Source organism: Labrus bergylta, chromosome 11, assembly GCF_963930695.1.
Source record: "Labrus bergylta chromosome 11, fLabBer1.1, whole genome shotgun sequence".
Classification (NCBI taxonomy): Eukaryota; Metazoa; Chordata; class Actinopteri; order Labriformes; family Labridae; genus Labrus; species Labrus bergylta.
The window spans coordinates 19412585-19427824 of NC_089205.1; the positions used below are offsets into that span (position 1 = coordinate 19412585).

The following is a 15240-nucleotide window of genomic DNA, read 5'->3' on the forward strand; positions in this document are numbered from 1 at the left end:
TCAGGGATGCAATGGATGTGCTGACACCTGCTCAAACACACAGCAGAGCGAGAGCAAGAGAAGGAGAGAGAAAGAGCATGAGAGAGAGAGAGAGCGAGTAAGAGGTGTGTGAAATGGGCTCGGCTTGCCAAAGGCACAAAGGGCGAACCAACATTGCCGGGTGCTGCGCTGCCAGAGGGGCACATTATAGGGCATCTTTGGCATAAGCTGCAAGTCACAGAAATTCCTCAGTCCAGCCATGATTCTATCATTTCTTACAAGGCAAGGTGTTACAAATGAATAAAACAAAGAGGCACACTGCTGCTAACAGCTTTTCATGTGGCTTGCCTAATTACAGCTGCTTATGAAGCTGTTAATTCAGCATCAATAAATCATAGAACAGTGAAAGATTCAAAGCAAAGCAGAGCTTCTACAGTATGTTACATGTGAGCTGCTCAGACATCCTCATCAGCGCCACATATCCTCCAATCAACGTATCCGCTTCCATATAATTCCCACTCTGCTCACCCCCTCTCTTACACTCACTTCCTTTTTATAAATCTCATATACACACTCTCAAGTGCGAGTTCAGAGAGACACAAATGAGCTTACTTCAAAACTTAGCACTTGCATGTGTTTCTCCAAACTAGAGGAGAGACATTCAATGTGGTCCTGATTGAAGATAGAGTTGCACAAGCAAGCTTCACAGCAGTTTGGAGACAGAAGACAATAGTATGAACATAATGAGTACCGCATCAGTATCTCATGGTGGATTTTTAGCATCTTGTGTGGGTTGCTGACATGGACCTCTGTAGTTAAAAGCATCTATGTTTAGCACTGCTTCTTTTTTTAATTTGATACGCAAAATAACTTTTTAAAGATTGATTCTGGGGTTTTTGTGCCTTTGTATGATAGGACAGTGGAGAGAGTAAACCAGGAAACCAGAGAGGGGACTGACATGCAGCAGAGGAGCTATAGGTCGGATTTGAACCCGGGCCACCAGCTTGGAGAACTATAACCTCTGTACATGGGAATCTAACCGCAAGGCCATTGGCTCCCCAGGAGAAATAACTATAACTCAAAAGAGAACTATTTTTGTGTGGTTTATTTTTTATTTTTGCTTTTAAAGCCATGGCTGAGTTTCCAAATCATGAAATAATAACTGCTTACACAATATATATATTTTTTACTCTGAGCAAACAGTGTATTTTATTTTCAGATGAACTTCTCAGCCAATATTTTCACATCACTTCCTGATAGTCTCCCTTCCAGATGGTTATGATACCATGTCATCCCATGCCAGCCTCACCTCTGCCTGCTTGGCCACTTGACTGTAAACACAATGAACATTTTGAGTTTTTGCTTTTTCGTCATTACTGAAAACTGGAATACCAAAGCTGTTACAATTGTGAATCCCAATAGCGAACTTCCAATGAATTTCTCAGTAGAGTTAGCCTGAGATAGCATGTTGTCATGGAACTCAACTACTGTTTGGCTTAGTTTTTAACACACACAAAGTGTTGACAATGATGAAACTCTAAATACTTCAAAAACAAAAATGTTTTTTTCCTATCTGTTAAACAATAAATGTAGAATAGATCATGTTAGGTGGGCCTACAGTCATTATTGCATTACCACATTCAGATTACATTTTCACAGTTCCCCTTTATGAGTGAAGAAAATTAAAGATAGTCATGACACAATGAGAGGGATGAAAAGGAGTCGAAGGTCATTTTAAAGTCAGATTCTCTGTTCTGGTTTGGTGAGCCTGAAAGGGGCACAGTACGGTCTGATGGCTGTTGTCTAAACGGCTTCATCATGTCACCGCTGACAGGATGGGAGGTTTTCTGGGACAGAGTCCAGTCCTCCTCCAGTGTGTCTGTAGGCCTTCATCCACCATCACAGCAAAAACAACTGCTGGTCTAATGTGTACTTTCAAGGACATGAACATCTAGTCCACTCTTAATGAAGTGCCGCCAGATTGTCTTTTTAGTCCAGCCTCATCACGATTATATGGGAATCCAGCTCACCATGAATAAATCCCAAACCGAGACAATCAGACAGGTGAGTGACTTCTCTTCATGATCAAAAGCCCCCATAGCTGACCTACACATGTGGAAATGCAGGTTTTCTCCCAACAACTCTACATCATTATCAGACAATGTTCTTTAAGGATTCCTAAGGTTATTATATATTGTATAACACTGGCAGAGTGCAAACCCCCCAACCAAGGCCAATATGGCACCATCATTGCTTGCTTGTGAGTCTGATGATCAAAATAATACTGGACCTTCCTTGGTCCAAGCTTCCACTTTCCACAAAGTTTCCTAAAAATCAAGCCAATAGCTCTTTATGTATACCACCACCACTTTTATCATATGCTATTGCGTAATCTCTTTTTTAATCTCTTTATTGTTTCTATATCTTTTGATTGCTTGAATCATCTTACATTCTCAGTCCTCTTGGACTCATTTCATATTCTTGTGTTTTGTAGGTTCTCATGAGGTCTGGGTTGATTATGTTGGTTTGGTCTCTTTTTTTCAGGTGTTATGTGTTCGGGGTCTTGTGCTTTGTTCATGTGCTTTTTCATGTTTTGTCAAAGGAAATGGCAAACCCTTGTTTCTAAAGAAGCTGTACAAATTGAATTCATATGATCGTCATTATCATTATTGCTATTATTGTTATCATCGTTATTATTATTATTATCAATATTAACTTGATTTTGAAATGTTTCTTTCAGTAAATTTTCTGTTATATCACTTACTTCAGATGTCATGTCAGTACCAGAAATAAACGGCACAATGGCCCATAATCTTTACCTTGTCATTCACATTTGTCAATATACTGAAAATGTGACTTGGCAGGAAGAAAATGTTAGATAACATCATCAAATGTACGTCTCTTAACTGTTGTGTAGAAATATTTAAAATAATCATTTTTAACAGAACTAAATAACGTGAAGTACATTGCAGTGATCCATTGTCTGTTGTTTTAATATTCAGTTTTAATCACTTAAAATAACTATGTAATCATTACTTCCATTTACCAATCGACCGCCTGATTAACGGGCGATCAATAAGGATTTATTTAGAGCGCTGCATGATAAGAGACTGATAGACTTCTGTGCACCCATCATTTTAGCTCAACACCTTTGCAATCTCACTCATCATATAAACATTTTGCACTAACACTAAAAGCAGACCTGCATACTGTATATAAAAAGACGATGATAGAGTCTGTCAAACCACAACCACATGACTAGAAAAACTGGCTTTCCCAGAATGCTGCAGGCCTTGTCTGCAAAGGGACTCCTCTGGGACTGGACTGGGTAGAGAGGGGGGGGGGGCACCACCAGGAAGCGCTGGCACATGCCCAGTACTGAGAGTCTGCCATCCACAGCTTGAGCACAGGCCTTTTCCTAAGCTCATTACTCAGATTTACTCATATGATTGTGAGCGAGGAAGCACAGCGGTGAAAAATATGAATAGGAGAGATTGAGTTGTGCCGAATGTCTGCTGGAGAAATGATGATCTGGTCAGGCAGAATCATTTGAGAACAGCTTAGCAGTAGAGTCAGAGCATCAGTCAAAGAAATATGTTAAACAAACATACACTTATAGTAAAAAAAGGAAAGGTAGGAGGAGAAATGACACAGTGCTGCTAAAAATGAAGATTAATAAGGAGCGAGTACGGCGTATGCTCTGAGCAAACAGGAGGTTAAATTAAGGTTTATTAGTTACAGGGAGTGATGTTTGCACGAGCTGCACAGAGACTTCGTTCAGCTGAAGCACTAAAGCTCGGCTACATATTTTGTTCTTGGTGATTTGAAGTCTATACAGCGATCTTTTGGAATGTTTCAGTTGGAAAAGTTGTCATAGCTCAACATGATTCTCTTATACTGATGTACTTAAACTCTACTTGAGCTATGCTGCTATGTTCTGAAGCTCCACAAGATTTCAGAGTTAAAAGTTTTAAATATTCTATATCCACTATGTTTTTTTTTAAGATTAAATATACCATGTATTGTGTGTAACTTATAACAGTTCTTTGAAATTGAAAACACATTAAAATTAGCTCCACCATTATAATTGTTAAATGGCGCTGCTGATGTAATTGCATCAGTAGCGGTGTTTCCAGCAGCGCTATAGGTCGCCAGCTTAACAACGCACATCCGTCGCCTTAGCTACAAATGTAGAATATTCTTCTTCAATTAATCTATGTGAGATCCAGCAGCAGCTGTTGTTGGATGCTCCCTCTAGATGCACCACTTGAAGAAAGAAATGGTCAAGTCTATAACATAATGAGAAAGGAATTAAGTTAAAACCAATGCTCCAAGATTTTTTTCCCAGTATACATTTTGTCTTATAGTTGCTTTTGAATAGAACCAAAGCAACCTCTGCACCCCTGTGGTACTATATCATTTAGTGCCCATCACCAGAATAAAAAACTAAAATACTGTCAGAGTCTGCAAGAGCTCTCAGGGGTGAAGATGGTTTTTATTCCTATAGATGTCCCCCCCAAACAACTTGACATGAATTAAAAATAGAGACATAAAAAAGACATAAAACATCCCTAAATATCCCAGAGGCGGTTTCAAGAAACTGTCCCTTACCCACATCATTAAAACTTTAGAGAAAGCTGCAGATGTTCAACAAATTACTGCACTGCTGTCAAAATATTTCCTCCGCCATCTCATGTACAAAAGCCTCACACAAAGTCCTAGACAGCACCAAAAACCACACAAAAAGTGAAGATAGCCTTGTCTATCTAAACCTCAAACTAAATCTGGACTCCAGACGCAGTAGGAGGGCTTTCAGACGCTGCTTTGTTACCACAGGGAGGCCTCAGATATGTTGAGTGGCAGTTTTGACACTGCCTCAAATACTGTCTGCTTCTACTGTATATCTCTCTGTCTGTGAGGACACACGCCTTCAGAAGGAAAACCCAGCGACAAGAACAAGTGTGCAAAGCCACGGTCCACGAGGGAGATCAGCATCCCGTGCAACATCAAGGAGTGGTCTCACAAGAAGGGCAGTACAGATGAATACCATCTGGTCAAAAGCCAGCGCAACAAAAGCTTCTAAAAACACAAAGTCCCAGAACAGGACCTGAGAGGAGGGTCCGTCTGCCATCAGTGAGTCAGGCTGAAAATAGTCCTTCAAATATAACACTCCCCTACACTTGCCAATGACATTTAATTACTTCTGTATAGCCATCAGCGTCCCTCTTGTGCCACCTTGATCTGTTGCCAAGTCACCGTTGACTTTGTTGAACTAACCTCGAGTCGCCCGAACATATGTTGCCTCCCCAACGGACACTTGGCACAAGGAAACTTCTTTGACCGTTCATTTTTTGTGACTGATGGCTGGTACCGGAGACTTTCTGTTTAATTCACTGACTTATGTAATTACAGGCATATAATATAACATTACGTCATTAGGACGTCTAAGAAACGACAAGACTTGTGTTTTGTTGAATTTGTACCCATTTTATCCCAATTATCCTTCAATGAAAACCTTTATTTTATTCCAATCAACTGTAGGTTTCATTTGTTTGTCTTTCAGTGGCAATATCTCTCCTTTAGCTTTCTTTTGCTATAACTTCCTGAGGACTAAAGTAAAAACGAGACGATATGTGAACTGGTGCATGATAAGTCTTGATCATTTTATCTTCCATGCTTGTTCTGTTAGGGAAGCTGTCCACAGAAAGTGCAAACCTACATTTTCTTTTCCATATGGCTAAAATGATAGGCAAGCTTCAGAGACAGGATATGAATGGTCGTGGTCGACAGTCGAACCTGTGGCCAATGCCTCAAGGACCAAAGCCTCTGTGAATGGGGCACCTGCTCTACCCACTGAGCCACTCCCACTAAGGTCCTATATTTACAGACTACACATACGGCTGTTTCCTCAACTGATTCCGAGATTTTTTCCAGGAAGAATTGGCATCTTGGAAATTCCTGGCAGAAAACAGACTCTATGTCTGTGTCCATAGGCAAACAGTGGGAGCACCGACACTACCTGTCCGCCCCAGCTCGAGCCGGCCCCGGCTCCTCGTCCTCACCGCCGCCGACAGGCAGGCCTTATGTCTCGGCTGCTGAGCGGCCGGCGGTGGCCAGCAATATATCAATATAGCAGTGTGTCTGAGGTTCTGTTGGTACACCTGAATAGTTTGCTATTTCAATCTATGCCTCAGCATTCTTACATTAAGGAATGGTTGGTTAATTTAATTATTTAACAGACATATCAGTTATTTTCCTTTTTAAAGTTGAATTCATTATCTCATTTAACAGATAATCCACAGACTAATACAACAGCTCACTGAAAGAAAATAACACTTCCAACACTCGCCAAGAATAATAAGACTCTCCAGATTCAGGAGATCATTGACAAGGTGCAAGAAACCTTATTGGTTGAAGAAAGCTAGGCTGTTAACCACAAGTTTAGACTTAAAACAGCCTTTAATTAAAAAAAACAAAAACACAATGAGCTGCATCGGAGATGGAAACTTAGTCGACCAAGTACATTAAGGAGTTTGATGTCTTATCTGACAGCAAAACACTGCGCTCTGGTCTATTATAACATGCAGGAGGGTCTAAAAAACATTTTTTTTGCTGTAATGAGTATTTCACCATTTCTAGCCTGAAAAGCCAGCGTCAGCACCACAACTTGGCCATAACATTGGATTCTTTGCCTGCCAGTTACATCACAGTGCTGTCATCTGTCCAAGACTGTGCACATTACAGTTATAACACGCGTGTTATAACTGTAATGTGCACGTGTTTTTTTCTTTCAGCTGCAAATCAGTGTTTTGCAGCAAAACAAAAAAAAGCCCAGAAGAGGTTCTTCTGTGTTTCCGTCATGCTCTTTAGCACACCGTCTCATGTGTGTCTGACACAAATATTTACACTTCTATTTTAACACCACCTGCAAAAGCGTAACCTAAACTCTATGTTCCTTCATTTGGATTGTCGAGTCACACTTTTGGTGCGTTGGGCGCCGCTGAGTGCTGCCAGAAAGCAGGAGGGACACATGCATTGCTGTTCTTGAACACATCCTGTGTCGACTCAGACTGAGCATTAAAGCTGCTGCAGCTCTGCCAATGTGCTGCAATACCATGCCTAGACACACTCTGCAGGCAAACATGTATCACGTGTAGACAAGGGTATCAAAAGATTATCAAAATTGTCATTCTTAAATTTCTTATAATGAACACGTCTTTTGCATTAATGAACAAACAAGTTCATGCTGCTTGCACAATGTAAAGGCTACAGTAAGAGGCCTTTGGAGTTTAGATTGGTTCTATTTTATCCTTGCTTAATCTAAATGTTGAAATGTATGATTCCTACGTATCATCAGTCTTTTGTTCATTTCCAACACTGCGCAAACAAGATACTTAAGCGGAAGGAGCCAAGTCTCGGCCCAACAGAGCTGCCCTTATCCAACTGTTCTTCTGTTTGTTTTTTTCAGCGAGTTATCTTTGGACCATCTGCTTTGATTTAGGTTCACTGGTACCTTCAAATCTGACCTGTATCTCTCAAACACGAGGAAATAAACACACATTTATTCATGTTATCAATCTTCTGACAATGAAAAATTAGTAAACTTTCTTTATTATAGGATTTTCTAATTGGTAGAATGACTTCCAATCTTAACGCATTGGATGATGCTGGCTCTCAGTGGAGAGGGCAGGTGTTAAAACAGCTCATATGATACTATAGGCCTTGGCATTCAGTAGAATAGCATGTGGTTTGCAGCTTATTGTCACAGATGATGATCTGATGGCAGCAAATTTAAAGATTTAGGTTGACATTTTGGGAAATATCCTTACTCCCTTTCTTGCTGAGAGACAGATCAGAAGATCAAACCAATTGTGTGTAAGCACAATGAAGAGCAAGCCAGTAGCTGGTTAGCTTAGCTTAGCACAAAGACTGGGAACAGGGGAAAACAGTTAGCCTGGCAACCTCCAACAGTAGCCTCTTCTACTAGCCGTCTATTCGAAAGCTAACCAATAAACATCATATTTTGCTTGTTTAAATAATTTCAAAAATAAACAAACTTTACTCAGGATTTGTGACTTCCTGGAATCTCAAGGTGAGAACAAAACTTGAGGGAGTCACAACAGTTCCCAACCAAGATTTGGTCCCACTTGTAACGACCCAAATTCCTGATTTTACACTCCACATTTTGTATGATAAAGAATACTCTTCAATATGTTGAGCAAGGGAGGTAGTGCTGGGGAGACCTTTGTACATTTAGGAAGAGCCAGGGCGCGTTGTTTCCATTCCTTCCAGCTTATTTCCTTAAACTTTGAGCTCCAAGAAAGAAATGTTCAGTAAAGCAAAAAACGTGTTACGTCAATGTTTCATTGAATTTCTTTTGGTGTACTTTTCTTAGTTGGCGCTTTACGCAGGCCTTTCCTCAGACACCATCCTATAAAGGGATTATGCTACAATTATTGTATTGAACTAGACATCTATGATATCAAAAGTGCATAAATATTGTCAAATACACTTGAACTCTGGTGATTCTTTAGTGTGCTGCAATTAGCAAAAAGGAGTGTAAAATTGGTCACAGTTGGTCTTAAGATGAATTTCAGGGGCTCTGTGTTGCATCAGACTGGGTTCAGACACTGTAGAGGAAGTAGACCAGCTCATTAGTGATTACTGGCAGACTACGTTGTGATTTGGGAGTCTCTGGTGCAGCCAAAAGTAAATCACCCTCATTGCAGTGTCGATACCAGACAACACCTTTTTAGTCCACGTTTCTAAGCCACATCTATCCCGTCATGAAATGGAGAATTTCTTCTTTGATCAGTCAGACCATTAAGAGACATGTTTCAGCTGCATCATTAAGGGAAGTGTTTTATTCATTTTCGCTCAGCTTAATCATGGCTATCATTACAGAAGGAGTCAGACCAGTTCTGACTGGGTATATGAGGGGGGTCATTGGGATCGGTTACCAGGCGACAGCTTGGCACATGTCTCCCTCATCTGGACACCAGTGGAAAAGCAAGGTTAAGTAAGTACATGGGTCAATTCAGAGAGTGCAGAGAAGAAATGAGAACAAAAGGGGAAATTGTGCAGTTTGTTGCTCCAGGAATGAACAGTTTATGATAGATCTGCAGCAGGCAAGTGATGCTGCATGTGTGTGTAGCCTACTCCGTGAAACACACACACACACACACACACACACACACAACACTGTGACCATCTCCATGTGCAATGTGGAATTCAGCATACAAATCCCACACATGCAGTATCAATTCAAGAGTGCATTTTATCTGACATGCAATGCATTATTAAGGTTCTTTTTCCATCTGGAGGGCTGAGACGGTCACACCCCTCTCTGGAGAACTCAAATGGGACTGCTTGCTATGATACAATGCACACATTTCCCCTCAGCAGCGGGGACATTATCTCCAATATGCTGCTTGTTTTTATCACACAAATGAGCCATCATGGATCCCACAATGCAGGCCTGTGAGCCACCGACAAGCCTTATCAATCAGGCTATCTTTTGCATTGGTCAATCACTCTACACATTTTTGTACCCAATATCCTGTCTCACATTTCAAGCACATGAGCCGTCTCAAGACAATTGCCGTTTCCCTGATACGGTTTAAGCAGGGCTGAACTTTCACGTGACATATCAGATATGCAGCCATTTGTTAGAATGTAACAAAAAAAAAAAGCCCCACACTTCACACGAGCTAACACAGAAAAAGCAAATGCAGCAGCAAGCGCACGCGAACACAGCAGAAATCATATGCTTGGTGCCGCACAAGATATATTGCACTTCAACTCACCTTGAGCGGCCGTTCCTCTGGTGCTGAATACACTTGCTATCAGAGTGGCCACATACCAAATCATAGTACTATTGCCGACCAGCTATTACCACGCAAAGTGCCCCGTTCAACCAATCTCTCATATTCGACCTTGCACCTCACGGTCTTTTCGGCAGAAGCCCCCTATTCATATCCTATTTTCTCTCCTCGTGGCGTTTCCCTTCATCCCTTCCCTCCCCCGTCCTTCCATCCGCATCCTCTCCCGAAGAGACAGAGCACCTGCACCGCCGCGTTTGTAGTAGACGGAGCCGTTTTTACGAGCGCATAGTGAAACCAAGTGTGAGAATGCAGCCACAGGTCCGCCTCTGCCGTCATTGGATTGGCTGCTGATTGAGGCTTTGGGGCGTGTATTGGTCCTCCGTACAAGCCCCGCACCCGAATGACAGGAGCGCCGATTCAAGGTGAGTTGGAGCGTGCCATAGTAGTGGAACCGCAGTATCATGCGCATTGACAGAGGGACGTGTCCACATCTTTAAATACCTCTCCTTTAAACTGGCCCCCACGTGCACCATCACCGCCCATCATCCATTTACACACACACACACATACACACACAAACACACACCCTTTTGCATTATCAGTCATAAATATTGGCACATTTTCTGCGGGTTTTTAGTGTTTCTGCCTTGAAAGAGAGGGGACGCTGTTAGGTGTGTGTGTGTGTGTGTGTGTGTGTGTGTGTGTGTGAATCATCCGTCGCTCACCCATAGCCCTCGGCTGTTGTCATGTCGCTGTCACCGACATAAAACGCTCTCTTTTGCCGTGTCTGGCTTTATGTGATGGGTGTGGCGACAGATACAATACCGTTTTCCTCTCTCTGTGTTTCCCCCTCAGCGTCTGAAACAAGCGCGAGGATGTAGGCTATGTGCAGCTCCATCACGCTTCAGCCCACTGCGCACACATGGTTAACACTGATAAGGCTGCCTCACACTCTCTCCCTCTGTGTTTTTTTTTTTTTTTCTTACTACATGCATGACCACAGAGGAATCATAGCGCCGTGTGTGTGTGTGTGTGTGTGTGTGTGTGTGTGACGCCTCTCGGCTGCTCACATCTCAGACACATCGAGCCGCTTAACAGTCTGCCGCGCGTAACGCTACTTCGTGATAAATATAAAGGTAATCTGGACTGCAAGAGGCATTCTGTGATTGCGTTAGGATCTTTCGGTAGAATTTGTCACATTTTTGTCTCGGCATATGTCTGCCTGTCTGTCTGTCTGTCTGTCTCCTCCCACCCCTTTCCCTTTTTTTTTTTTGAGGCTGTCACTGTTCCTGTCCGACCACAAATAATCAAAGAAATTCCCCTCTTTGTTCTTGTAAAATCCTGCTGAGTAATATTTCTGCAGCATATACAGTATGTACATTTTTTTTTTATCACGATTCTGCAACCATTTCTGACTGGGATTCAGAGGGCAGCTCTTCACATCTCAGCGAAGACTCAAATACAGGCATATTATACAATTTAACGATTCATTTTTCAGTTTAATTTATAAAAAAAATAAAATATCTGAAGACATTTTTGTTCTTCTCTTCACTTTCTGATGTTCTGAGGGACACAAGCCATGTTGCCATGAAGGTAGCAGTGGGTGCTGTAACAACTCACTCTCACAGTATATCTGCCAAGATATGATTAGGTGTAGAAGTAGTTGCTTTAGTTTGAGTTACCAAATCCATGCAGGGTTTTCCCTTTCATTTGGCAGCTGTGTGCTCATTGGCTGCCTATTTTCCAAGTGCAATTGTGCTGACTTTTATGACGATTTATGTATTTCTGTTTCTGTGACAATATTTGTTGTTTTTAGCCCGTTGTTCTCTGTTGTTTGTTCATGTCAACCTCCTACCACTGAGTATTATATTATATATGCTATTCTATTCTATTCTATTCTATTCTATTCTATTGATCCGTTGCTTCAAAGAGTCAGACGCAGCCACTTGATGCTTGATCAGTGTGATTGAAACTGAATGACAGTTTTCCACTGACAAAGTACAGTAACCTTCTTTTTTTTTTGTTACACGTTTATGCATAATCTTCTGACTTTTCTGAAGTTTTTGCCTCTTTTCTGAAAACCTGGGTAGTTTTACAGCATTGGGCCTCCAAATCTAATCAATAAATACAACTGTGAAAGAACATTTTACTTTTTGATCGATTTCCTTACAACCCCAACACAAGTTGCTTTTCTTGAAAGGTCTTCGAGCCCAATCTTCTTGGAAAAACTATTACGCTAGTTTACATGTGGTGGGCCCTTCCCTCACGGCTTGGCACACCATGCTACGCACAGAGACCACTCTCTATGTTTCAGCGTTGAAGGGAGATCTTCGCTGACAAATGCGCCTGTAAGAGAGCAGCATACTGGCGCTTTACTCTGCATGAGTCTTAATGGAGCACATACAACTAACGCTATGACTCATAAGATATGGATCCTAATTATTAATATCTGCTTAGCGGGGGGTCCCTGTGTCGTCATGACTGCATGACTCAACAGGAGAATCTGAGGATCTCTTCTCCACAGAGAGCGCTGCATGTTGGAAGAGTTTCTGTCAAAGACAGGGCCGTTGTTTGAAGGTGGAGCACCATCAGACTAACACAATGACTGTCAGGGGAGTTTGTGACTGCTGCATGGCAACACAAGGTCACATTACACACACAGCCCCCTCCAGCACACACCTAAAGTTACACGAGTGCTGACACAACACTAACACACTGTAAGACTGTAACAATTCAGCAGCATGAGCCTGTTTCTACGGTGACGCTCACATGTCATAACAACATTTGCTTCATAAAGCAATAAGAGAGATTATTCCTTTTTTTTTTTTTTTTTTTTTTTTTTTTTTTTTACTGCAACAGAATTTGATTTCTACAAGCCAGGGCAAAGATAACAACAGTCAAGATAATCTCTTATGCAACAACAACATTAGCTTTAGGCTCTGTTATGGGACACACAGGATGTAACTAAAGGGCAGGGAGGGAACATTTTTTGAATTTTTAAATGCAGCAGGGACAAGTGTCTCTGCCTGGGTTACAACTTTAGGATTATCTTCTGCAGAAAAAAATGCTCATATTTCTTGTTAAGTGCTGTACTCAATAGATTAATCTTTTATTGAGTTTCTTGTTCATGTTTGAACTTGTAACCTCCGAGGGATCAGAAAAACTTTCTTCCCATTGTCGTCACCGTGTACACTCTCCCTTTTCCAAACTGTAACAGGGATTTACTCTAAAAAGCTACGTTGCACTGAAGCTAGAGAAATAAGAGGTCAACTTTCTCGCTGTACCAGTTGAATTAAAGATAAAGATAAAGATAAAGATAAACTTTATTGATCCCCCATGGGGGACATTTTTTCATTACAACAGCTCAAGAAAACAGGAAACAGGAATATAATTATTAAAAATCAAAAATCAAACACACGTACAACAACTAAAAGTAACCATTAGTGTTTTTTTTAAAGCAGCAACTAAATGGTAACCTCCAGAGATGAGAAATTAAGCCTATACCTGAAGCCTATATCTACAGCTCGTTTCTTTCCTGATAGCTTGGGCGATAAGTTTGATATAATTCACCTATTCAAATTAAATCAAGGATTAAAGTACATCATGAGGGGCATTGTCACTTTGAGGGATAGATGGCTGCCAGGAGCTGTCTGATCACGACTTAACCTCTGGGCGGTGTTTCTTTTGTTGGTGCCTTTAAGGAGATTTTGTAGACAAAAATATTTAAAGGAAATATGTCTGACAGACCAATTTTACATTTATTTTGTTGTTTTTTGTTTGGCAGTAATTATCGGGGATGCTGCATTTGGCATAACTTGCTTTGTAGCTCATTCAATGCAGTAGTGATGAGGAGAGTGATTGTTAGGTTATCCAGTAGGCTATATAATGTTTACTTGATGCTCTCTAACTGAGCATGCGTGCGAGTGATTGACAATCCTGCTACATATAGGCTGGCTTAGTATTTTTGTGTCTAATGAATACATATCTGTGGCAGCTATCCCTAAAAAAGGAATCACTATGATTAAGTTGCACATTAGCCTGCTACTAAGTCAGCCACAGATGTCGTGTTTAGCTTTGATAACTTAACGTTTTCTAACCACCCTCTCCTCCAAATGTGGTACCTTCTGGCACCAGAAAAGCAATATGGTGGCTGCAGGGACTGCACACTTGAGGCCTTAAAAAGGAAGTCAACATGCTAATGGGTGATATGTCCATGGCTATGTCTTTATGTAGTCTATGGAAAAGACCAATATAGATAACAGGGTAAAATAATAGTCACCTTTCAGGTGCCCTTACAAAAATAATTGTATGAAAGCACAGTACATTGGTGTATCTTTAGGCTTATTGTCCAGTAGGATTTTCCTAGACTGTCAATGATTTACGCTTGAAAAATAGTATTTACTAAACTAGTGTCTATGAAAGTAGTAAAATACAGTAAAAGTGGTAAATGTGTTGTTCATTTCAGGCACTTCTTACCCTTAATAATTAACAATAAGCAAAGCTTTTTTTCTTGCCCTATTTCTGTCCCTCCATTTTCTTTGAATCCCTACATAGACCTGTATGCTTGCACGGACCGGGATGCTTCAGTGAAAGAGACATATGGATGTGTACAACGAGGGCCCCGTCCAGCATCAGTCAGTCAGCCTGCAGCAGCTGACTAACCTGCCTGCACAAAACAAGATGTCATGAACGCCAGCTGTTCTGCTGCATGTCTGTTTATGGCGTTTTTATGAGCTCTGTATATGTCCTATTCTCACGCTGCTTTACACTGTAGTGTAGTCATGATTTGACCAGAACAACTTGGACTAGTGTTTTATATTAAATAACAGTACACTTCTCTACATCTGAGATTTTTCTTTCCTTTAGTGTTCAAGGCCTAGTGAAAGTACCAGTAAGGGTTCTGTTTGTTTTCACGGTGTCAAACTGTGGAAAAACAGAGTTAAACATCTAAATAGAAGTGCAAGAAGAGGTACAGTGCAGTTATGTTAGAGAATGAACTTCAAGGTGAATATATGTATATGCTAAAATATATACAGTACGTACAAAAGGAAAACTTACAGCTGTACCTGTAGAATAAGTCCTCTTGTGTGAGGCTATACTGTACTGTAGGCAGAAACTGATAAATTATAGATAAGAGAATCTAATTTGGCTGATTTCAATCAGTCCTCAAGCTCTGAGGAAGGACACTGAGGCCAGGAAGAGATATTCTGTGGGAACCCAAATGTGGCTAGTGGGATATCGAACAAGTTGTTTTTAATGAAAAGCTTCTCTTTGTGTTTTATAATAATTAAATCATAGCCTCAACAGCAGAGCATATGCTGCTTCTGAACTGAAGAGCAGAGAATCAGGTGACCTTGAGATAGAATTCCTCCGGTGAAGTCTCATACCAAAAGAAACTTTAACTAGTTATGGGGTTTAATGTGTTGTCTATAGTTGA

General features: G+C 41.0%; 1 protein-coding gene across 4 annotated transcripts in view; it reads right to left on the reverse strand.

Annotated features, from left to right (window-relative positions):
- Positions 1 to 10258, reverse strand: part of igsf9ba (immunoglobulin superfamily, member 9Ba) — a 67240-nt gene extending 56982 nt beyond the window's left edge. For 2 of the 4 annotated variants that reach the window (XM_065960328.1, XM_065960329.1), the window contains exon 1: positions 9786 to 10258. In XM_065960328.1, the coding sequence (XP_065816400.1) occupies positions 9786 to 9849 (64 nt within the window). In that variant the 5' untranslated portion in view covers positions 9850 to 10258. The remainder of the gene's footprint in view (positions 1 to 9785) is intronic. The other 2 variants (XM_065960327.1, XM_029281249.2) reach the window with 2 other exon arrangements.
- Between the last annotated feature and the right edge of the window lie 4982 nt (positions 10259 to 15240).